Source organism: Mustela nivalis (assembly GCF_964662115.1).
Source record: "Mustela nivalis genome assembly, chromosome: 18".
NCBI lineage: Eukaryota > Metazoa > Chordata > Mammalia > Carnivora > Mustelidae > Mustela > Mustela nivalis.
Genome location: NC_139037.1, coordinates 26081998 through 26104377, shown reverse-complemented (window position 1 = coordinate 26104377; position 22380 = coordinate 26081998). Strand labels below are relative to the sequence as shown.

General features: G+C 58.1%; 1 protein-coding gene across 5 annotated transcripts; it reads left to right on the top strand.

Annotated features, from left to right (window-relative positions):
* The first annotated feature begins 1115 nt into the window (after positions 1–1115).
* On the top strand, positions 1116–21618 carry KATNB1 (katanin regulatory subunit B1). 5 transcript variants are annotated; one of them, XM_082712117.1, is made up of 20 exons: positions 1116–1203; positions 2413–2718; positions 6706–6836; positions 9696–9813; positions 15310–15410; positions 15753–15794; positions 16397–16480; positions 16692–16807; positions 17235–17306; positions 17462–17612; positions 17716–17906; positions 18022–18152; positions 18532–18582; positions 19519–19586; positions 19726–19845; positions 19929–20078; positions 20366–20442; positions 20522–20596; positions 20837–20953; positions 21210–21618. In XM_082712117.1, the coding sequence occupies exons 2-20, from the start codon at positions 2679–2681 to the stop codon at positions 21340–21342; spliced, it is 1968 nt and encodes a 655-aa protein (XP_082568243.1). In that variant the 5' UTR covers positions 1116–1203; positions 2413–2678; the 3' UTR covers positions 21343–21618. The 5 variants fall into 5 exon arrangements, with proteins under 5 accessions (XP_082568243.1, XP_082568242.1, XP_082568240.1 ...); XM_082712116.1 differs by having other exon boundaries at positions 1116–1258; XM_082712114.1 differs by having other exon boundaries at positions 1128–1258; positions 19669–19845.
* Positions 21619–22380: the final 762 nt, after the last annotated feature.

The following is a 22380-nucleotide window of genomic DNA, read 5'->3' as shown; positions in this document are numbered from 1 at the left end:
GATTTTAGTCTGCTGATCTAGCCCTCTGCTGATAGTGCCCACATTCGTCTCTTGACCCACTCCCCAAAAGTACATCGTGAGAGGTGGACCCCCCGCCTCTGTCAGGCAGTGGGTGCCATTCCGTGGAGAAACCCACAGACTTGCTTTAACAACAAGGGTTCAAGTCGGACACCATTCTTTTTGGTGGTGTGGCCCATTGCCAACGCCTTAATCTAGGTCTCAGTTTCCTTCTCCGTAAATGGGAATCGGAATTCCTGTCTTGGGTTTGTCGGAGGCCTCTGTCGGAGCTGCAGGGAGCGGCCGGCGGACAACGGGGAGTTTCGGGGTCTTTAGGCACCAGGCCCTGGGCACCTCCTGTGGGGTCCAGTTTCTCCCAAGCGGCTCCAGGGCGGCCCGGCCATGCATGGGGCCTAGGCTCTGGGCCGGTTATGGCCCTTCCCCTAAGCCCACCCTACCCACGAGCCCAATAAAGCCAGACTTCCTCGGATTTCTAGTTGGTGGTCCCTTTAAGGCAGCCGCCCACTCATCCAGTCACGGACGCCGCAGCCGAGCCGCTCCCGGCTCGGACCCGGGATCAGGCTCCGTCTCCCTGTAGGTCTCCGGTCCGAGCCAAAGAAGAGGGGCAAAGTCCTGAGACCACTGAAGAACCGCTCCCGGCTAAAGGGAAGAAGTAAGAACTGTGGCAGAAGGGAAAAAACCCGGTCTCCCCTTGCCCCTCTCCAAGATGGAAGGTCCGCGGCTTCACGCGCCTCCTAACCCTCCATTCCCATTGGTTAGCTGAGAATTGGTTTTCCAATAAGACGAGCGCTTATTGGTTAAGTTGGGACAGTTGCTAAAGCGATTGGCGCAGACGGCATTGGAGGGTCGTCTGGCGAACTAAGAGGGAGAGGAAGGAAAAGGAGAGTAAAGGGAAAGATCGAGGCGGAGGCGGGACCAAGGAAATGGCAGCCCTTATTGGCTCATTAGAAGCTAAGGGGAGGATCTTGAATTCTCTTTCCTCGTGATTAGCCCAATTCAGGAAGAGGGGGCGGGTACTTAGGAAGAGCGGCAGAAGCGCCTGCTTCGATTGGTCAAACCTGGCGGGAGGGGGAGCGCTCGCGGCGGTTGATTGGTGCGGTAGGTGAGGAGGGCGGAGCTCTGAGCCGGAGGTTTTGTTGTGAGGGTCGGTTGTCAAGCAGCGGCCAATCAGGGCGGGGGATGGAGGCAAGTGGGGGTCGCGCCTGGAGCGGAGCCTTGGCCTCGGGAGCCTCAGCTGCAGGTGGAGTGGGCGAGGGGGCGAGGAGGCGAGGGGGACTCTGGGCCTAGTATTGGGCCAAGCCAGGCGGGGCCGAGCTGGGCTGTGGCGAGAGGGCTGCGGGCGGGGGGAAGTTGGAGCCCATGCCCCTCGAGCTGAGAGGAGTGGGAGGATCAGGCGAGGTCGAGGGACTAGCCCCAGCCTCAGGACAGGCGAGACGGGCGGGACGGGCGTGGGGGCCGGAGGAAAAAACCGGGGAGGCCGGAAGCGGAGCCGGGGGTCTGCAGGAGGCTGAGTGATGAATAGGGACATTGGAAGCAGGAGAGTGAATGAATGGGGGATACTGATCGCAGAAGGGGAAGGAAATAGAGGGGGTCTGGCGAGGCAGGGGTCAGGTTAAGGAGCTCAGGAGACAGGATGTGCAGGATTGGGGGACACAAGCGACCAGGAGAAGGGGAATGAACGAAGGACTAGAGAGGCAGAGCTGGGGAATCTAAGAGAGAGGGGGCAGAGAGGAGAGCGTTCATGGGAAAGAGGCTTGGAGAAAGGGGCTAGAAGCTTCATGAGGTGGCCTTTTAGAGTTGGGGAGGCATACCGACTCATGCCCAGACTGGAGACCTAGTTCCCAGTACTGTCCTTGGGAACTGAGGGGACCAGGAGTAGTTCCCTTGATGCCAAGGCAGGGATTGGACCCTCAGGGCCCTCTTTGACATTCTCCCCAGAGATGACTTAAATGCCTGCTGCCTCTGGAGTGCTTCTCCTGGGTCCCAAAGCTTTGCCTCTGGCTCCACCCCCCTTCCCATAGCGTCAGAGGAAACAGTGACTCCCAGAGATCTATGTGAACTGCAGACATGTGGTCTTCCCCGCCCCACTGCGGCTGCTGCTGCTCTCTGGGCAGCCAGCCTCCTGGAACAGAGGCTCCTGCCATCCCATCATCCTGGCCTCTGGGAGGACCTTTCTTTCCCTGTGTTCCAAGTCACCCTGCCTGAGGTGCCCGTCCAGATTCTCAAATACAGTTCAGCTCCTGGCTCTGGTGGCTCTGGTGGCTCTGGTGGGTGTCTGTCCATGCAGTAGCCTTGGTGACCCGGGGAGCTGCGCTGTGGTTCTGCAAGCCCAGCATGCCCCGAAGTCTCACTAGATGTTTTCTGATAAGCCATCGCCTTCTGTTTGTGTTCCAGCCCAGTGTTGAACTGACATGGCTCGAGCCTGACCTTCCATTAGCTGCGATCCTGACGGGCACACACAGGCTGTTGCTGTGGCTGCTGTGAATGATCTAAAACCACGAGGCAGTCCGGGACTGAGAGACGAGGCATTCCCTCTGCCTGGATGTGTGGAAACTCCCTGCCAACTTGATTGGTGGATCTGGGGGGGGATCCACCCCCACCCCGTGAACAAAGTACAGTCCATCTAGTGGGTGGAGCTTCAGGTGCCAGCCAACTGAAGGATGGCCACCCCTGTGGTCACCAAGACGGCCTGGAAGTTACGTGAGTGACTTTCTTTTTTTTTTTTCTTTCTCACCCCATTTATTCCATTAGCTGCTTGTTTCCATGTGGCCTGAACCCTCGGATTTATCTCCTGTTCTTGGCACAGAGGGAGACTAGCCTTGGAGACAGACCAGGATGCAAATCATGACTTTGGCACTTCTTAGCAGGGTGACACTGGGCAGGTGACTTAACCTTTCTGAGGCTTCATTTCCTATCTGTACAGTGAGCTAATCACACCTGCATCATAGAGCTGCTGTGAGACCCAGGCGGGGTGGTGAACACAAGAGAAGCACTTGGTGCATTTAGGCTGACGGGCGGGACTGGGGGAGAGACGCTGAGAGGTATTCCTAGCATTTGCAGACCTCTCGTGGGCCAGGCTTCCTCCGTGAGATCTTGGGCATCTTGGAGCTGCTGGGGGGGCAGTAGTGAGAGAGTAGGCCCAGAGATGCTGGCAGTGCTCTGGAATGTCACTAAGCTCCAGCACCGCCCACCCTCACATTATTCTCCACGAGCAGCTCTGAACTTTCTGATCGAGCAGCTCTAAACTTTCTGATTGTAGGACCTCTTTATACTTTGAAAAATTGTTGAGGACCCCAAGGAGTTTTTGTTCATGGGAATCATCACTATTTACATGTTAGAAATTAATACTCAGGCATCTTAAGACACAAGAGTATACAGTCAAATGTGCCACTTGTGATGGGGCCATCATATGTCTTGTATCTTCCTGAAACCACCCCACCCCCGTATGCTTGTGAGCAAACAAGTGTGTAAATAGTCAGATGCCATCTTGGTGTTATTATGAAAATAGGTTTGTTCTCTTGGACCCCCAGAAAGGATCTTGATCCTTGAAGATCTTGAAGATCCTAAGGTCCCCCAGATCATATTTTGGGAACTGCCTTACTCCACCTGTGATAACCTGTGGCCATACTGGTCACCTTCTGCTATGAGCTGTCCCCAGCTTTTTTCAGAAGCTGGGCAAGGCTCCCCCACTCTTTAACTGTTAGAACCTGGGCAAAGCCCAGTGCTGGACCTCAGTGTGCTCACAGGTAAAATGAGAGCTTTGGGTAGTTTCAAGTTGTTTCTTAGCGGTAGGGCTCTGAGAGAACCCTGTCATAGGCTCCCAAGGAGGGTGTACTTTGCAGAGAGTGGCTTTGTGTTTATTGGGGTTACGTATTCCTTCAGTAGCTGGTCTTTCCTGAGTATAGAACCAGGCAGTGGGGAGATAGTTGGCTGGGGGTGGGGGTTGCAAAGCGGATGAGGTCTCCGTGTAATGGGGCCTAGAGCCTGGGGAAAGCAAGAGGCAGAAATCAGGTAACCACACCCCTCCACTTCTCCTTTTCTGATTCCAAACTGGAGCATGTGCTTTCAATCAATTAACTAGAGGGGTAGAGGAGTGCTGTGGGCTGCCTAAAGAGACATACAAAGGCCCTGGGGCAGGAAGTTTAGCATGTTGGAAGGGCTCGAAGGCACCCATGGGATGCCACACCACAGTGGAGAGAATGTGCCAAATGAAGCTGTTGGGGTCTTCAGGGATATATGTCCACAGGACCCCAGCCCTTCTGAGGCCTTCGCTTTATCTTAAAGGCAAAGTCAAGCCATCGAAGTGTTCAAACAAGAGGTAATAAGATCAGGCATGTTGGGCTCTGATGACAAGTTCATGTGCATAGCCATCTCCATGATTATAAGCTCTCTGAAGAGCCCAAAGCCAAGTGACCCCTGGCTCCCTATGCCTATAGAGTCCAGCAAGGATCAGAAGCTTCTAGGCCTGGTGTCCATCACATACCTACCTCTCTTCGAGGTCCCTGGCCCTTCCAGGGGCTTCAGTCAGGCTGGAGACCTTAGGCAGGCTGCTTAAAGGGGAGTGATCTGAGCCTTCTAGAAGGGCCCCACCTTCAAATCCTTCTCACCCCTATGTCTGTAGGTCTTCAGCTGGATGCCCTGTGCCAGGACCCATCCGATCAGGCTGTAACATGAGCATAGGGGCCTTCTTACTGTCCTTCCCCACTGGCTCCCCAGTGCTGGGCCTAAAGCAGATACCCAGGACACATGTGTATTATGAGTTAAGGGCTGTCTCCAGGGGCAGTAGTCCTGAGGCCTACAGAGCAGTAGCAGTGTGCCCAGGAAGGCCTGGGAAGGTGCGGCCCAGCTGGAAGTTTCCCTGGGAAAGGTGAGAGCCAGGGTAGACACCCAGACCTTATAGGTAGCTCACAAGTCGGGGACAGTGCACACAGGGAGTATTTTCAGATAAGGGGAAAGGGCCCAAGGCTTGGGAACAGAGTGCTGAGGGAGAAGGTGGTTTGTCCTCTTTCTGAGTTGGCTAGTCAGTGGGGCCCAGCAGATAAGAGGCTATGGCCCAAGCCCCAGAGCACCTCAGGCATCTGTCCCTAAGTGTCCAGAGGACAGAAGGCTCCATAGTTGGGATGAGAACTAGGAAGGGGCTCAGCTCCCTTGGGTCCAGTGATGGGGTCCCTGAGCCCTCCGCTGACGTTGGGGCCTGCCGGAGACTCTCGCCTCTGCTAGGGCTGGGTGCTGCCTGTCCCTGGCTCTGGCCAGGCCAGGCCCTGAGGTGGGATCCGTGAGATCGAGCCTGGGGTCTGGCGCCCCGGGCAGGCTTGACAGACCCTCTGAGACATGCTGCCTGACAAACAGTCTCTCTGGGCCCCGTTTCCCAGTCGCCCCGTGGTCTGAGGCCTGTGCCACAGAGACCCCCAGGCTGGGTGGAGGCTGGAGCTGGAGGCTGCCTGTGGAACGAAGCAAGCCCTTTCCCTCAGCGTCACCCAAGCCAGCCTCCCAGTTGCCTCAGGGTGTCAGCGGGATTGTCCCTTTGCTGGAGTGGGGAGACCTGTCTTTTCTCCTCATTCCAGGAGGAACTCGCTGAGGGCCTGGCTTGGTGGTCTGGGCTGCCTCTTGGTTCCTTGCTCATGTTCCAGGCTATGTTGGTTCTCTTTGGAGCCCTAATGAGACCCTCCGTGGCCCATGTCTGCCGCCCCTGCTGCTTCCCCAGCGGCCCGGGCCAGGGGCCCTCAGGCTGCCCACCATGGCCATCCCGCCCACTCTGTCTGGTCAGTCCTCACTCCCACCCCTCCCACCCAGGCCTCTCAGTCAGCTGCCTCCTGCCTCCCATGCAGCCCACCCTCCTGTGCCTGCTGGGGTCCCCGTCGCCCACCGTCTGTGCCTTAGCCTTACTAACAACTGCCGAGCACGGCTTACAGTGTGTTCTCGGTGGCTCCTCAGCAACTTGGTGAAGCAGGCACTGCTATGATCCCCATTTACCTGACGAGGAACCCAGCCTCAGAGAGGGTGAGTGACTGGTCTAAGGCCACACAGCCTACAGTAGCCACGCTCAGACCAGAACCTGGTCCACTGTTCTAAAGCTGCAGGCTGAAGCCCTAGGTGGGCTCACTTGGAGGCAGCTTGTCTAGAGTTGACCCAAATGGTTCCCAAAGCATGTTCCCCAAAGTGGGTTTACGTGTATAGCAAGCCGCAGCAGAGAGATGCTTAGGGGGTTATGTGGGTCAGTATTTTTCATTTTAATAATTATTTTTTGTTTTTCATTTTGTATTCTAGAAGAAGTATAATGAACGTATCAATCCTGTAACTTTATGGATTTTATTGCTTAATTGTCTTTATATAGACAGAGCTAAATACGGAAGGCAAGTCCATGTTTTAAGTTGAGCAGAGTAAGCATGAGAATATGACCAGTCGGCGTGCAGAGAAAAGAGCACACCTTGCGGCATGGGGGTGGGACAGGGAATACCCAAAGCGGGGAAGGAGCCGTTCCTGCCTGGGGTGCAGGCCTGCCCTCGCCGCCAGGCCTCTGGGTCCTGCCGGGGTGTCTGGCACCAGAGGGGAGCCGAGGCGGGCAGACCCTTCCACCTGGGCTTCGAGTGCCAGGACCAAGGGCCTCACCGGGCAGGGCCCAGCCCTGCTCCCTGTGGCCGTGACTAGCCCTCTGACTGCGTTCTCCTCCTGTCTTTCCTTGTGTAGAGGAGATTGTCGCCCACGCCAGTAATGTGTCCTCGCTGGTGCTGGGCAAGGCCTCTGGGCGACTGCTGGCTACTGGTGGGGATGACTGCCGTGTCAACCTGTGGTCCATCAACAAACCCAACTGCATCATGGTGAGACTCACTGGCTGGTGCGGGACAGGGCCAAGGCCCGGGGAGGGAAGTGGGGTGGGGTCAGGGGCAGGCAGCTCTGCAGGCTCTGTCGGGCCCAGGGCACCCCAGCGGGAGGCTAGGGGGACACAGCACTGCATCAGTGCCCCCAAGATGTCTGGGACCATGGCCAGCCCTGAGGAATGGGGAAGTCACTTGGTGGTGGACAGAGTTCTGCTGCGCCTGTGTGAGTAAAGCTAAAATAAGCTAAAATAAGCCCATGGGCCCGAGATAGACGCTTGCCCACCAACCTACCCGCCTACCTGTCAGCTGCACTTGGACATTACTTTGAACCATCCCCTGTCTGCTTCCACAAGGAGGATGTGAGGGCACCTGGCTGAAGCTGCTTAGCGAGCTGGTTCTTTACTAGCTCTTGCCCCGGTTGCACAACCAATTCCTTGCCAAGACCTGTCTTCCAAAACAGGAAAACATAAAGGAGGAAAAAATACATAAATGAATTCCATTTCCATCATCCAGAGACTGCTACGGTGTCCTTCTAGGTGCTGGCGTAGGTCCATATGTGTATATGCACATGCATGTACACGTACATACACACATGCAAACACGTACCCATGTGTACCACATGTCTGTAGAATGGCATATTTTTGGAACACTGTCTTATTTACTCCTGTAGCCTGGGTTTTGAAGGAAACAATCTTTATTGTTTGTGAGCATTTTCCGGTGTCAACAAATACCCTTCCACAGCAGTGTTTGTGGTGGCTTCGGGGTGTAACATCCTCGGCAGGAGCCAGAATTAGCTTAACCTCGCCCTATTCCCAGCACAAAAGTCCTCTGCAGCGCTTTGGCTCTGCTTTGGCTCTGCTCAGCCGAGGAGGCGAACAGTCCTCTCGCTCAGCCTTTGAGCAGATCTGTGAAGGCCACATTATCTGAGGGTGTGCACTTTTTATAAAAAGCTTTCAAAACAGATTGCCAAATCGCCCTCCAGAAATCAATTTACATTCTCTCCAGCCAGCCCTGTCCCCCTCCGTGACCTTGCAAGCACAGGTTATTAACATTCTTTTGATCTTGGCCACCTAATGATAAAAAGGGATGGGAAGTTGTTATTTATATTTTTAGTAGAAACTTAATCGCCTCAGTATTTCTGTGAGATGCAGGCCAGGGCTGAGAGCTGGGCTGAACCAGGGCTTTGGTGAAGAACCGAACTGAAATCACTTTGTTTTGTTTCACTTCGTTTTCAGGGTTCCAATGAGTCCCACCCCCCAAAATGCCAAAGTAACACAGATGGAAAATAAGCGAACAAACACTGGCCAAAACAGGCCTGAAGTGACCCCATGCCCTTGTCCCGCTTCTTCCTCGGGGGTCAGCCTGCAGGGCTCACCCCGTGCCTGCCCCGCTGAGGGGTTGCAGACCTGGCAACTTCCTGCTCACCCTCAGATTCAGACATCCTGGGCCCCCTGCTTGGGGTCCCTCTGCCGGTCCCTGTGTGTTCTGAGCACGCGTGAGTTCTTACCGCTCAGTGTCCAAGGGACGTGGGGTACGAAGTGAGAAGTCTTCTTTTCTCCCCTGACCCCCATAACCCTCCCAGGACAACCACGGTCTGGGGTCACCCTGTGTCTTTCAGAATTATTTTCTATGTCTGCGAGCAAATATGTATGTCTCTTCCCTTCCCCCTCCACTTTTGTTTTGTTTTGTGTCACGGAGATTAGTCTTTATCGTATTCAGATGGTCGCCTCGTTCATCTCTATAGCCAGATAGTATTCTGTCTCCAGGGGGACCACTGCTTAGCTGACAGTGTCTGCTGGTGGGCATTTATATGGCTTCTGGTGTTTTGTGAAAAAGATTCACTGTGGCCAGTGACCTTGGGTCTGTTTTGTTTGCTGTGTGGTTGAGTGTGTGCGGGGGTAGGCTCCCAGGGGCAGTGGAGAGGTTGTGCATTTCTAAATGCAGACACATTTTGCCCAGTTGCTCCCCCCCCCCATGGAGTTTATACCCATTTATACTCCTGCTGGAGATGGCCAGGAGTCACACAAGCTGCTTGTGACCATCTGGCCTTTGGGCAGTTCTGCTGGGGAGCAATTTCCCCATTACCCTCACCCCCATCTCCCTAACGTTGTTTTAGCAAACAGTGGAGTTACTGCTGTGCTTTGCGGTAACCAGTGCTGGGCAGGGAATGACAGATGCCATGGACTTCAGATTTAGGCCTTTTTTCCAGAAAGTTGGAAATGCCAGCATCTCCTATTCCTCTCAGGCTGGACCAGGGCCTGGCTCAGCCCTGCTCCAACTCTGGCCTGCCCTGAGTTGGGGGACAGTTTTTTCCAGTAAAGTCCCCAAAGGCTCTCTCTGGGTTCCACAATCCCTTGCCTAGGAATATGGCAAGGTCCTCCATCAGGGGCAGCCTCTGGAGATCTAGGCATTTCAGAGGGGAGAGATGTGTGCCATTGACAAGCCAGGCCTCGGTTCTGTCAGGGTTTCCCCCACTGAGGGGCTCGTCCAAGCAGAGGGGAGACAGAAGCAGAGCCTGGGTGGGCAGTGGTTTGGACTAGGGCTGGAGGGTCAGCTGCTCCCCACTTACAAGGGGCCCAGGGCCATTTTGGCAAATGATGCCCACATCAGGGGCACAGTGGGCCATGGGATGGGGTTGGAGCATGACGGAGGTCTGGCCCAGTTTTAGCCCTGGAAGCTAAAACCAGAAGAAGCAGCTGGCCACCCCGCGTGCAGGAAAGCCTAGATGCGGTTCCATGGAACACAGCCTCCCTGCTTGAGCCCCTTCTTGCTGCTGCCCTTTGCAGGGAGCCAGAATGTGGGCCAGCAGCTTGGGCTTTCTCCACGCACGGCACTGAAGCTGCTACCCTCTCTCCACAGAGCCTGACGGGTCACACGTCCCCAGTGGAGAGCGTCCGCCTCAACACCCCGGAGGAGCTCATCGTGGCTGGCTCCCAGTCAGGCTCCATCCGCGTTTGGGACCTAGAAGCTGCCAAAAGTAGGCATCTGTACTCACCTTCCCACATGCACTCTGGTGGCCGTGTTATCTCAGGCTCTGCTCTTGAGCTGCTTCCTCCAGGAAGCCTGTCCTGACTACACTGGGTGCTTCCCTCTGGGAGACCCTGACCACTCCACCCCCTTGAGCTTAGCAGCAGCAACATGCTGTTGCTGTCCGTGAGCGCTGACACTCAGGAGGCAGCCAGAAAGGTCCAGACGGATCACTGTGGGTGTGTGGGCGGGTGGGTGTGTAGATTCAGAACCTGGAAAAATGTCAGGTGCCACCAGGGGCCACACAGGAGATGTAAACAAGGGTGCCTGTGGGGAGACCCCAAGGGGTGCCTGTGGGGAGAACTGGGGTGTCCTGACTTGGTAGTGGCTGCCTCTGAGCCTGCCTGCAGGGATGGGGCCCAGGGTAGCCCGATCCTCTTGTCTCCTTGAGCTTTGTTTATACTTGCTTTTCATCTTTAGAGAAGTTATACATAGTTTAAAAAGTTAAGTGCCAGGCATTTTACAAATAAGCATGATGGAAATGAGAAGCTTCACCCCACTCCTTCCCACTCTCCAGACGCCTCAACCTTCTGTCCTTTGATCTGGTGTCTTGCTACCTCCCCTTCCCGAAGCAACATGGTATTATGGAACTCCTGTCTCTGGCTGCCTTCCTCCTGGGCAAGACAGGAAGTTAACTCTCCTAGGGGCGCCTGGCTGGCTCAGTCGGGGAGCCTGGGACTCTTGATCTCAGGGTTGTGAGTTTGAGCCCCACATTGGGTGTAGAGATTACTTAAAAAATAAAATCTTAAACAAAAAAGAAGTTAGTTCTCTTAGAGCCGCTGGCCCTCCCTTGTCACTGCCAGCGTTGTTCTCCTGATTTCACCATGTAAATACTCTGCATTTATCGGACCAGGCCCGCAGAGCTGTGACAGCGGATTGTGGTTCTTCTGGAGTTAATGGCTGTGTTTTCCATCTGTATGTGTCCTACATCTGTAACTAATTTGTCCCCAGATTTTCTGCCTGAAGAGTAAGCCTCCTCCTTGAGGTACCCTTGAAGCCATCTCATAATTGAGGTGTCTCTTCTCAGAGCCTCTGTCCCCCAGGTCCCAGTGTCGGGGGAGCACCGGGCCTGCAGCCCGGCCACCATCTTGGGGCCACCTTGTCTTCGGGGAGGTCTCCCATCTCGCTGCTGCGCCAGAGTCTGCGTTACCATCTTTCTCGGTTTTCTGCCTCTCTCTGCTGGAACAGGCTCTTTCATAGCTTACTGAGAAGGGGTGCATGACAGGCACAGTTTTCGAGACCGTCTGTGGCTGAAAATGATTTTATTCTATCCTCATCCTTTTTTATTTATTTTATTTATTTTAGAGTCCGTAGAAGTCTAGATTGGAGATTGTTTTCCCTCAGAAGTTTGAAGGTGCAGCTGCATCGCATGTTAGGTTCCTGTTTGGTGGCCATTGGGAGGTCTGCGCTGTCTCCTCTTGGGTCCCTCACGTGCGACCTACTTCTCCTGTCTCTCTGCAAGCTCATAGGCTGTTTGTCCCAGCATCCTGGGGTTTTGTAGTGATGACCCTTGGTCCCATGCTAGATCCTAGCTCGGTTCTTTCAGTGTGTCAGCTCACGCCTTTGGTTCCGGACCACGTGGGGAGTCACGCCTTGCCAAACGCGGGGGGAATCTCAGTGTCCGTGGGTGCGGCCACATGCCAGTGGGCCCAGTGTTGCCAGCTGTACAGATTTTTCAAGAGAAGCTGGGGATTTGGACATTTAAGTGGAAATCCCCCCATCCCCTTTTCTAAATGTTGACCGCTAATTCAACATTTTTTTTCAGAACACTATGCAGAGCAGCCTGGGAGGTCCAAGTAAAACCTGCTTGCTCGCTGCTTTTAGCCAGCGTCCAGCCTGGACCTCCCGGCGTGCCAGGCCAGAGGCCCGCTGCTGCCTGAAGGACGGGAGAGGGAGCCGTGGTGTGGGTTTTGTGGGGGCTGCTTTTTCCAGAAGATGGCCCCCTTGCCTGGTTGAGACTTGGGTTCTCTCTGGCCTCTCCTGGTGTATGTGCTCTACCATGATGGCCGCCGCCAGCGTGCATGCCCAGTGGCCGGGGCCTCCGCTCCAGGACGGTGCTCTTGTTGCAAAGATGGTCCTCAAGGGAGATGTTGCCCCAGGCCTGCTGGGTGAGGTTTGCCTGCCCGGGGATGGGTGCGTGTGCAAGACAGAGCCCGTGAGATCACCAACCGGGGCCACATGCTTAGCATCTCAGCATGCGCTCCCGCTGCCTGGCCCCACGCGGAGCCGGAGCGTTGCTGGACTTGAAGGGGATGGGGGGGAGCAAGCCCCAGCTGGCCAGGCCCAGGCTGAGAGGGCAGAGAGGCTCAGGCACAAGGCGGTTTGCTTCCTGGGACATCTCTGCCTGGATCTCAGTCTCAGCGGATAGCACCAGCCGTTCACCGTTCACCGAGGAGCAAGGGACAAAAGCTGAAGCCAAGGGCACCCCTGTCCCTCAGCCGTGACTACTTCGCACAGAAGGGAAACAAACATGAGGAGTTCCTTGAGGCGGGCAAAGAATGAAAACCGAACACCTGTGGAATTCCTGGGCCCTAGAGTCTCAGGGTTGGTTACTCTCCAAGGAGCTCGTTTCCAGCACTTGGCCCAGACCCCACGCCCAGGGAACCTGATTCAGTAGTGGCGGAAGCCCCAAATCTGGCTTGCACTAAGCTTCCAGATGGTTCTGATGCAGAGCCGTGTTGGCAGGTCCCTCTTATTTGACACATGGGCAAACTGGGGCCCAAGGAGGACCCCTGAACCTGATAAAGACCCCGTGGCCAGGGTGGTGGAAGCGGGGACTGAAATTCTGGCGTCAAGACTCCCATCCAGTGCTCTTCATGCTGCTGTTCGAGGGGTTCAGTGATGGAATGGAAACTTGCCCTCAGCAGCCATGGCAGGAAGAGCTCAGACCACAGGCCAACCTCCACTCCCACCCACCACAGCCTGAGTGAAAACAAGGGGCAGCTTGGCGCCCAGGTGCAGAGAGGCTCCTAAGGAGGCCGGCGATCATCACGTGGGTTGCGCTGAAAAGCCGCCCATCGCTGGAGCATTTGGGCGGAGGTCGAACAGCGACCAGCTGGGAGGGCCTAGAGCTCCCACAGAGGGCGGACGGATCCAGGGCGCCCCTCCAGCCTGCGGCTCCTGGTCCTGCGACAGTCCTGCGGTAGGAGGCCTTCCAAGGGCCTTCCTGGGACAAGAGCAAGGGCAGAAGTCACGCCGGAAGAATGCGGTCCTGCCTGCTTTCCACGGCGCAGCCAGAGGGCGGGGTGGGCCAGCCCGGTCATCCCACAGGAAGGTGGCGTGTGTTTCGTGAATCTGGCCTACATGGGGTGGAACCCGCGCATCCTCTTGGGGCAGGGCAGGATTTGGGAAGCCTCCTTGTGGGATGCAAAGCCAGTGGGCTGGGAGGTGGGCACGGACTGGAGCAGGAGCCAGCATGCGTCCGCCTCCTCCGGGCCCTGGGCTTGGCCAGTAGAGCAGTGCGCGAGCCCCCGGTGGTGTATGACTGCCCCAGAGTGTGGGGAGGAGCAGCTGAGGTTTTGGTGTGGTTGAATTAGCTACTTGACAGACATGGCCGACACCGTGTCACCCTCTGTGAGGGATGTAAATAAAGGTGGCTCAGTCCCTGCCGGCAGCGGGCTGGGCCTGCTGCGGGGTGGCCCCCGGTAGGATGGGTGGATGTGGGGGGCTGCGGGCAGAGGGATGCAAGTGTTCTTGAGGCAGGGAACCCCCAGAGCAGCTCACTTTTTTCCTGCCCTTGGGTGTGCCTGCCTCTGTCTTAGGAGCCCTAGACAGAGGGGCTCCCTTGACTCTGGCAAAGGGTCACGTGGTAAAGCCTGCTTCTCAGGACTCCCACGCCTGCTTTAATTTCTGGCTCTGTGCCCTGCTGACCGGCCTGAGGGAGGCAGCTCCCCCCTCGGAGCCTCAGGCCCTCACCCATCTCCTGGTGCTGTTTGCAGGGGTTGAGGGGAGTGCCGAAGTCACTCGGGCTGTCCTCAGCACCCCAGGTATGCTCAGCAGCTATCCTGGGGACGAGGGAGGTGCCAAAATGACTGTGGTACTGAGTAGTGGTCCTCGCTGGTGCCTGAAGACTGAGGACCAAGACAGGTGCTCTGAGGCCAGAGGAGAAGAGAAGGTCTGCTTTGGGGGACAGGGCTCTCCTTCAGAAAGGAGGGCCAGGGAGACTAACTCTAGCTGGTATTCACTGAGCACTTACTGTGTGCACGCCCATGCTAAGCCCCTTACTTCCCGTTCTCCTAACTCTGATTGTGACCCATTGTGAGCCTCAGGGAGGGGAAGGGATGGCCCAGGGTCACCTGGCAAGCGAGGAGCAGCGCAGAACTGCTGCCATTTCTGGCTGGCTCCAGAGCCCTGAACTTGGACCTCGAGGGATGGAGACAATCTTGGGCAGTAGAGTTTGAATCCCTCCGTGCCTGGAGCGCGCCTCTCTTGACTCTCAAGCACTGCATTCGGAGTCTGCTTGGACCCTTCTCCAGCGGGAGCGCGTCGCCTCACGACACAGCTGTTCTACCTTGGCTCAAACCTAAGGATGGCCGGATTCCCACAGCCCTTGGCCCCTCCACTTATGGGGTGATCTGTTTTCTTCAGACATCAGAATTATGAATCTTTCAAAAAGCCAGACACTTGAGGCCGGAGAGAAGAGGCAAATGTGAGTGTGTCACCGGGGAATACTCGGGGACAGAGACCCAAGGTTTGCTCGCGGGCCGGGCCGGGCTCGGCCACGGAGCTGCAGTGGAAGCTGAGGTTTCCCGGGGTAGCAGGAGGTAACTGGCCCCAGTCACATCCTCTGTGTGTTCTCTTGGTTCACACAGCACCTCCTCTTGTCCTCACAGCTACCCTCAAGATCCCTTGTACAGGGGGCTGGTGTGAGCACCACAGCCACTCCGGGGATGCCTTCCACATTGCCTTTCTTGGGGCCTTTGCCCACCATTTCCCTCTGCCTAATATCCTTCCTCACCCTCCACTCACTGATATCCTCTTTGAATACTGCCTCCTCCAAAAAGCCTTCCTGGATTTCTCTTTTCAACCAAGCAGCTTCTCTGCCAGCATGGGCTCACCTGCCTGCCTCTTCTGTCTCGACTGTGGTGAAATGCCCAGTGGAACATAAGCTGTCTGTCTATCCATGAACCGAGTGCAGTGGTTTTCCAGCTCTGCTGCCTCCAGGGCAGTGGCCTTATAGGAGCACACTGGGACGAGCCCAGGGGCACAGGCTACGGGGGCTTGGGTCAGGACAGAAATGGCTGTCATCTCTCGGGACAAAAACAGGAAGGTCGGGTGCTGTGATGATAGGACTCCGGTTGATGTATCTCCCTGTTTTGAAAATCACTGCTGTTCTGGTTCTCTGTGCAGTTATCGTGGAAGCACGCACCTGCGACCACCACAGTCGTCCTCTGCCGGGTGCCTGGCTTGCCCCTCACACCCCTGTCTCTGCTCTCTTCCTCGGCAGTTCTTCGCACGCTTATGGGCCACAAAGCCAACATCTGCAGCCTGGACTTTCACCCGTACGGCGAGTTCGTAGCCTCGGGCTCCCAGGACACGAACATCAAGGTGAGACCCTGTCTGCGCTGAGACACATGCATCCGACGTGAGGAGCGGGCCTTTTGGTGCTGTGGGAGGGCCTCTTCCCTCTCTGGTGGTGCCCACAGCCTCCGAGGGAGGGGGACTTGGAAACGTTTGCCAGACATTCCTGCTCAGAATGCCCAGCTTTCACAATGACAGATTGCTGTCATTTTGGGGTGTGATGACTGGAGTGCCTGGAGCCCCTCTCTGCTCATGGCCGCACACCACCCTCTGACCTGGGCTCCTACCCTCTGACCTGGGCAAGGCCGCTGCCACCCGAGCCCACCTTGGTCGTGACCTGTCCTGACTCTGCCGCCCTTCTGCCCGCAGCTCTGGGACATCCGGAGGAAAGGCTGTGTTTTCCGGTACAGGGTAAGGAAGGCGCCCTTTGTCGGTCAGTGAGCCCCATGCAGGCGTGGAGGCTGGGGTAGTGCCCAGACCCTGGCAGGGGCTGGAAGGGATCACCGTCCAACCTGGGGGAGAACGTGAGAAACAAGAGTCCAAGGGAGAAGCCAGAATCTCGAGCAGAGCAGGAGCGCTGTGGGGGTTCCACCTGGATCCCCCGCTTTCCACAAATCCTCCCAGCGCCGTGTTTACCAAACTGCGCTCCATACCCTGGTTCCGTAGGCAGGTGTCATGAGGTGAAAAGGATTCCTAGTCCTATGTGTTTTGGAAGCACTGAGTTGAATACATAATTTTGGAGGTATTTACGCCCTTGAAAATAAGAGAAAACACCTGACTCCCCCAAAACAGGTGTAAGATACGTGGTTTCCCAAACTGACCGGGATGCTCCGGATTTCCCGCAGCACTGGGAATCCTGACTGTGTGGGGAGGTGTCCCTCCAGGACATCTCTGGCACACGGCCATCTGGCTCCAATTTGCCTACTGGTCAAGGGCAGGGAGGAACGGGGTGGAAAGAAGGGCAGCCCATTGGGCCCGGCTCCTCGGGTGAGTTCAGTGCTCTGTCCTCTCAGGGACACACCCAGGCCGTGAGGTGCCTCCGGTTCAGCCCTGACGGGAAGTGGCTGGCATCGGCCGCGGATGACCACACAGTGAAGGTAGCACCTAGCCTGGCCTGGGACTGGGGACTGGGGTCTGCTGAATGCTCTCCGGCCGGGTCTACACCTCCCTCCTGATCAGGCTCGCACATCTCACAGGGAAAGGCAGCTTGTAGATCGGGGTGGGGGTTGGGGAAGGGGAGCCGCAGCCAGGGGACAGCAGGCAGCCGAGATCCCGGGCCTGGTCGACCTCCAGCCTGCCCTGCTCTAGCTCTGGGATCTGACTGCTGGCAAGATGATGTCCGAGTTCCCTGGCCACACAGGGCCTGTCAACGTGGTGGAGTTTCACCCCAACGAGTACCTGCTGGCTTCTGGCAGCTCGGACAGGTGAGGAAGAACAAGGCCTGTCGTCCATGACTGCCATTTCTCACATGTCTGTTCTCTGTGTGCGAATGTCTGTCCCAGTGTCCCTCTGTCCTGAGGTGTTCTCTGCCCAGTGATGCTATGTAGACTGACCTGACTTCCGGCCAAGCTGGGCTGGGGCCCTGGTCCCATCTCTTGCCGAGCTCTGGTCCCCAGCCCCAGTGTCCTGGGCTGTCATGGCATGTCCAGGTCCAAAGCCCATGCTCCCCTCGCATCGGCCAAGTCTCTCCTCCTGCCATGCGGGGTCAGCCCCTGGCCCTGGGTGGTGTTCTTAGTGGCCACCACCCAGGGGACAGGAGTTTGCAGAGAAATAGGCCTCCTGGGCCATGAGCCTGCATGGAGGCCAGCACGGGGACGCTGGCTTCCCAGCACAGTTTGACTGCCTTTGCAGGACCATCCGGTTCTGGGATCTGGAGAAGTTCCAGGTGGTGAGCTGCATCGAAGGAGAGCCAGGGCCTGTCAGGTGCGCCAGCAGCTGAGTGGTGGGTCTTCCTCCCAGGCAGTGGGTGTGCGGTTTGGGTGGGCCTTTCCCATCCCTGCTCCTGCTCCCCCTGTTTGGGGCTCCCTGCAGCCTCCCTGGATTGCTTGGGACCCATGGTCCACTCTCCCCTCCCCCAGGAGTGTCCTGTTCAACCCCGACGGCTGCTGCCTGTACAGCGGCTGCCAAGACTCGCTGCGCGTCTACGGCTGGGAGCCTGAGCGCTGCTTTGATGTGGTCCTGGTCAGCTGGGGCAAGGTGGCCGACCTGGCTGTCTGCAACGACCAGCTGGTGAGAGCGCTGCTGCCTGTCCCTCCCCCTCCAGCCCCCGTGTACCCCCCAAGCCCTGCTGGGGTCCTGCCTGTGTGTGCCCCAGCTCTGCCGCTTCCTGCAGATAGGTGTGGCCTTCTCCCAGAGCAACGTCTCCTCTTATGTGGTGGACTTGACGCGGGTCACCAGGACAGGCACGGTGGCCCAGGACCCCGTGCAGGACAGCCGGCCCCTGGCGCAACAGCCAGCCCACCCCAGTGCCCCTCTTCGGCGCATCTATGAGCGGCCTGGCACAGCCTGCAGCAAGCCTCAGAGGTGGGGTGCTCAGGGCCCCAGAGGGCTCCGGAGGCGGGCCGGCACTGGGAAGGCTGTGGGGGGCCCAGCCCAGCTCACTGCGCCGGCCTCCTGTGGCCCTGTCCCCACCCCACAGGGTGAAGCAGAATTCGGAGAGTGAGCGTCGCAGCCCCAGCAGCGAGGATGACCGGGACGAGCGTGAGTCTCGGGCCGAAATCCAGAACGCTGAGGAGTACAACGAGATCTTCCAGCCCAAGAACAGCATCAGTGAGGCTTGCCCCCGCCCCCAGACCAGCCCGGCATTCCCATCTGGGCATGGAGGCAGACGGTGCTTAGTGGGGACAATGGCGCTCTGCTTCCTTGGCTGGAGTTCCGGCTCACCTCTTGGCCCCCAGGCTCTGGTCCCAGGTCCTCGAGGCCTGGCAGCTGCTCAGTGCTGTGGCGCACCCTGAGTGAGAGAAGGCCCCACGCGGACAAGTAGATGGGAGGGGACAGGCCTGAGGGTTTCCGGGAGCGGGAACGGGGTCATGGGTCTGCAGCTGTGTATGCACCTGGGACCACCTTACACCCATACTCACACGCCCACCCCTGGTGTGCCATGTCAGCCTCGGCCAACGTGAGTCCCCAGCCCCCTTTGCCTCTGTAGGCCGGACACCACCCCGAAGAAGTGAGCCCTTTCCGGCACCCCCAGAGGATGGTGAGTAAAGGGGCAGAGCCTGGCGTCCCAGGGTCACCAGCTCCCCAGGCCTTCCTGCCATGGTGCCATCTCCAGCCTCTCTCCCACTAGATCTTTTCTCTGTGCTCACCCAAACGCACCTACTGTGCTCTGGGACCCACACTAGGCCCTGGTGATGGAGCCTGAGCAAGGCAGGCAGGTGCCTCCCTCAGGAGCTCTCCCCCTAGTGAGCAGGGAGATGGCAGACAGCCACACAGCTTTGTGGAAGGGACAGTGCGGCGGAGGCAGAGGCGGGCAGGGTGAGAGAGGGCCATGGAAGGCCTGCAGGAGACGGGGGAGCAGGGAGGGGGTGCTGGTGGGAAGGGGTGGGAGGATGGCAGGCCCTGGGGTCTGGGAGCAGGAGGCCAGGCCCTGGCTGGGGTTTGGGTTTTGCTACTGGGTAAAAACGATCTGCTTTTGGACCGAAGAAGTCAGGATAGGAGGCACCCTTGTCCTGTAGACTGTCCCTCCCTTCCACCCAGCTTTCTCTTCAAGGGGCCATCTTATCATTCTCCCTCCTGGTGGGGTTTTCTGTGCATCCCTCTCACCATCCACTCACTGCAGCACTGCCCCTCCCCACCCCCCGCAGCCAGCACACACTCGATTTCCAGTGAGGTGACAGGGTGGCCTCTCCCTGGAGCTCCCCAGGTCCCATCCACACACCGTGCTTGACGCCCTTCTGCCTGGTGATTGGGTGGAAAATGGCCAGATCCAGCCTCCACGCTCACGCTTCCCTAGGAGTACCCCCACCCCCCACATACACATCTGCTGCAATCTCCTTCCTCGGTTGCCCCACCGACTGCTCCATCCCTCCCAGTGATGTGGGTGCTCCCCAGAAGCCCACCACAAGCCCTGCCTTCTTCCCACTAGTCCCTTTGGGCCTGGCCTAACCCAGAGATCTTTCCCTTTTGCCTCCAGACATGGTCTCAGCCAAGGAGGTGGCCAAACCCAGCCCGACCATGGACTCGCAGTTCCCGGTGCCAAATGTACGTCTGGGTGGAGAGGGCATGGTGCGGGGCTGGGAGCAGGGCCACAGTCCTGAACTCAGGTTGGGGCCCTCCATGCCAGGGTGGGCAGAGGGGGCAGCCTCGGGCTGGCTCCCCACTGAGCTCCGGACCCCATCAGCTCGAGGTCCCGCCCCGGCCCCCAGCTGTCACTCCCACGCCTGCGCCCAAGGCTGAGCCCGCCATCATCCCTGCCACCCGGAATGAGCCCATCGGGCTGAAGGCCTCTGACTTCCTGCCTGTGAGTGGGGGTCCAGCCTGAGGGCAGGGTGGAGGCCCGGGGGGCAAGGATGGAACTTGACCACCAGCACCTGTCCTGAACAGGCCGTGAAGATCCCCCAGCAGGCCGAGCTGGTCGACGAGGACGCCATGTCGCAGATCCGCAAAGGCCATGACACTATGTGCGTGGTACTCACCAGCCGCCACAAGAACCTGGACACCGTGCGGGCCGTGTGGACCACAGGCGATATCAAGGCAAGCTCTTCTCCCCCAGGGTTTGGGCTGACCCCAGGAGAAAGCTGGCCAGGGCAGGCCGTGGGGCTGGGTGGCCCCTGTCCCTACACGGCAGCTTTCGTGTCTGTTTCTGTCATCGTCGTTGTCATGAGCTGCCAGTTATTGAGCGTCTCTTGACGCGCCTGGTCTCACACTCCTCACCTGAGCTGCAGGCTTGTAAGAAGCCCCCAACAAAGCCCCTCAGGCTGTGCCCGGGCAGGGCCCGTGCCCTCCCCGTCCCCTCTGACAGGCACTGTCTGTTTGCACAGACGTCGGTGGACTCGGCTGTGGCCATCAATGACCTGTCAGTGGTAGTGGACCTCCTGAACATTGTCAACCAGAAAGCGTGAGTAGTTGTCGTGGGGCGGGGCTGGCCCAGGAGCTGGAGCCGGCTGCTAACGGTCCGTCCCTGGCCCTCTCCCCAGCTCCCTGTGGAAGCTGGACCTGTGCACCACAGTCTTGCCGCAGATCGAGAAGCTTCTGCAAAGCAAGTATGAGAGGTACGTGTGGGGAAACCATACCAGCCTCTCACGATGGGGAGGGGCAGAAGGCTCGTCAGGGACAGTGGGAAGGACCCCCAGGGTCCACGCCCACATGTGTGCGTGGCACCGCGGTCCCCACCAAGTCGGAGAGGCCATGGTGAAAACGAGCCTGTGTTGCCCCTGGCCCTCTGCCTACTTCTCTGTATTTGTACCTTCTCTCTTTTTTCCTTCTGTGGCTCCATCCCTCCATCTGTGAAGCTACGTGCAGACTGGCTGCACGTCCCTGAAACTGATCCTGCAGCGGTTTCTGCCCCTGATCACGGACATCCTGGCGGCGCCCCCCTCTGTGGGTGTGGACATCAGCCGGGAGGAGAGGTGAGGGGCCAAGCAGCATGCCACTGTCGGGGTACAGAGGCCTGGGGGCCCAGCCTGCTTGTTGATGGCCCCAGCCTTGAGTGGAAGTCATGCCTGCGCCAGTAGCTTGGAACATGGGATGGGGGGTCCAGAGCTGGGGCTCTTCTGTGGCCAGGTGGCTCCTGCATCCAGGCCTTTGGCCTGCCTCCCAGAGGAGGGTGGGAGTGGTGTGGCAGGCAAGGCCCTAGCACTTGGCGCTCGACCTCTCTGCCCACAGGCTCCACAAGTGCCGGCTGTGCTACAAGCAGTTGAAGAGCATCAGTGGCCTCGTCAAGAGCAAGTCGGGTTTGAGTGGCCGCCATGGCAGTGCCTTCCGGGAGCTGCACTTACTTATGGCCAGTTTGGACTGAGGAGCTTTTGGGCCTGGCCTCAGCCCTTGTTCCCATTCCCTGTGCACTCCTGGGCCCGTGAGCCTCTGCCCGGCCCCCTCTGCAGCCCTGTGGCCATCCTGGAGGTGGTGGCTCCAGCCCACTGGCCACCTGCACAGCCCTGAGCTCTCAGACAACTTCTCCCTGGCAGTGGCTGCCCTGCTTGGCCAACTCCTGCTTCTGGGGCAGCAAAGAGCACCCTGGGGCTGCTGCTGTAATTTATAAGGCGAATTTTATTAAATTTGTAACTATTCCCCAGTTTCTTTGCCTGGAGGTGCATTCTCCGGCCCTGCGGCTCTGCCTAGCCCAAGACTGCCCACTTGGGCCCTTCCGAGACAGAGGACTCCCCTCCAGGCCTGAGGCAGTGTGGCCAGCAGGGGGCAGCAGAGTGCCAGGCCTGCTGGAAGGGGCAAGTTCAGTGTACCTGGGGAGGGTGGGGGGCAGGGGAGGAGTGGGGGAGGAGGCGACTCCTTTCCTAGCTAAGGGAGACAGGTGAGGGACGGGCCCTGCCAGCCCATCCCCTCTGTCTCAGCCACACTCCCAGCTGTCCTTGGGGTGCCAGGACCCACAGCCCACCACCAGGAGGCCTTGAGGGACTGGGCTGGAAGGACTGTGGCCCTCTCCTCCAACAAGGGCTCTGACCACCTTTCCCTCCCCCACAGGATTGCCCAGTGCTGATCCCTTCCGTTCCTGTGGCAGCAGCTGCTAGATTTGCCGCAGTTGGAGAGAGGGCCCCACTGAGCCCCTGTGCACATTCCCCGCCAAGGCCACGACCAGGTGCAAGCCAGCACAATCCTCATGGCGGTCCGGGCGGGGGTGGGGGCACTGAGGTTGCAGTTGGGGGTCTTGTAGCACCAGAGAGAGGGTGGTACTCACCTACAGCCAGTTCACCTAAAGGGCAAGGCCAGGGCCTAGAGCAGGTAGGGAAGCTGGGCTAGCCCAGCCCTGCTGGCTTTGGCTCTCAGGCCAGAGTTTCCCAGCTTCTAGGAGAGAGTGTTGCAGGGTGGGTGAGTCTGATAA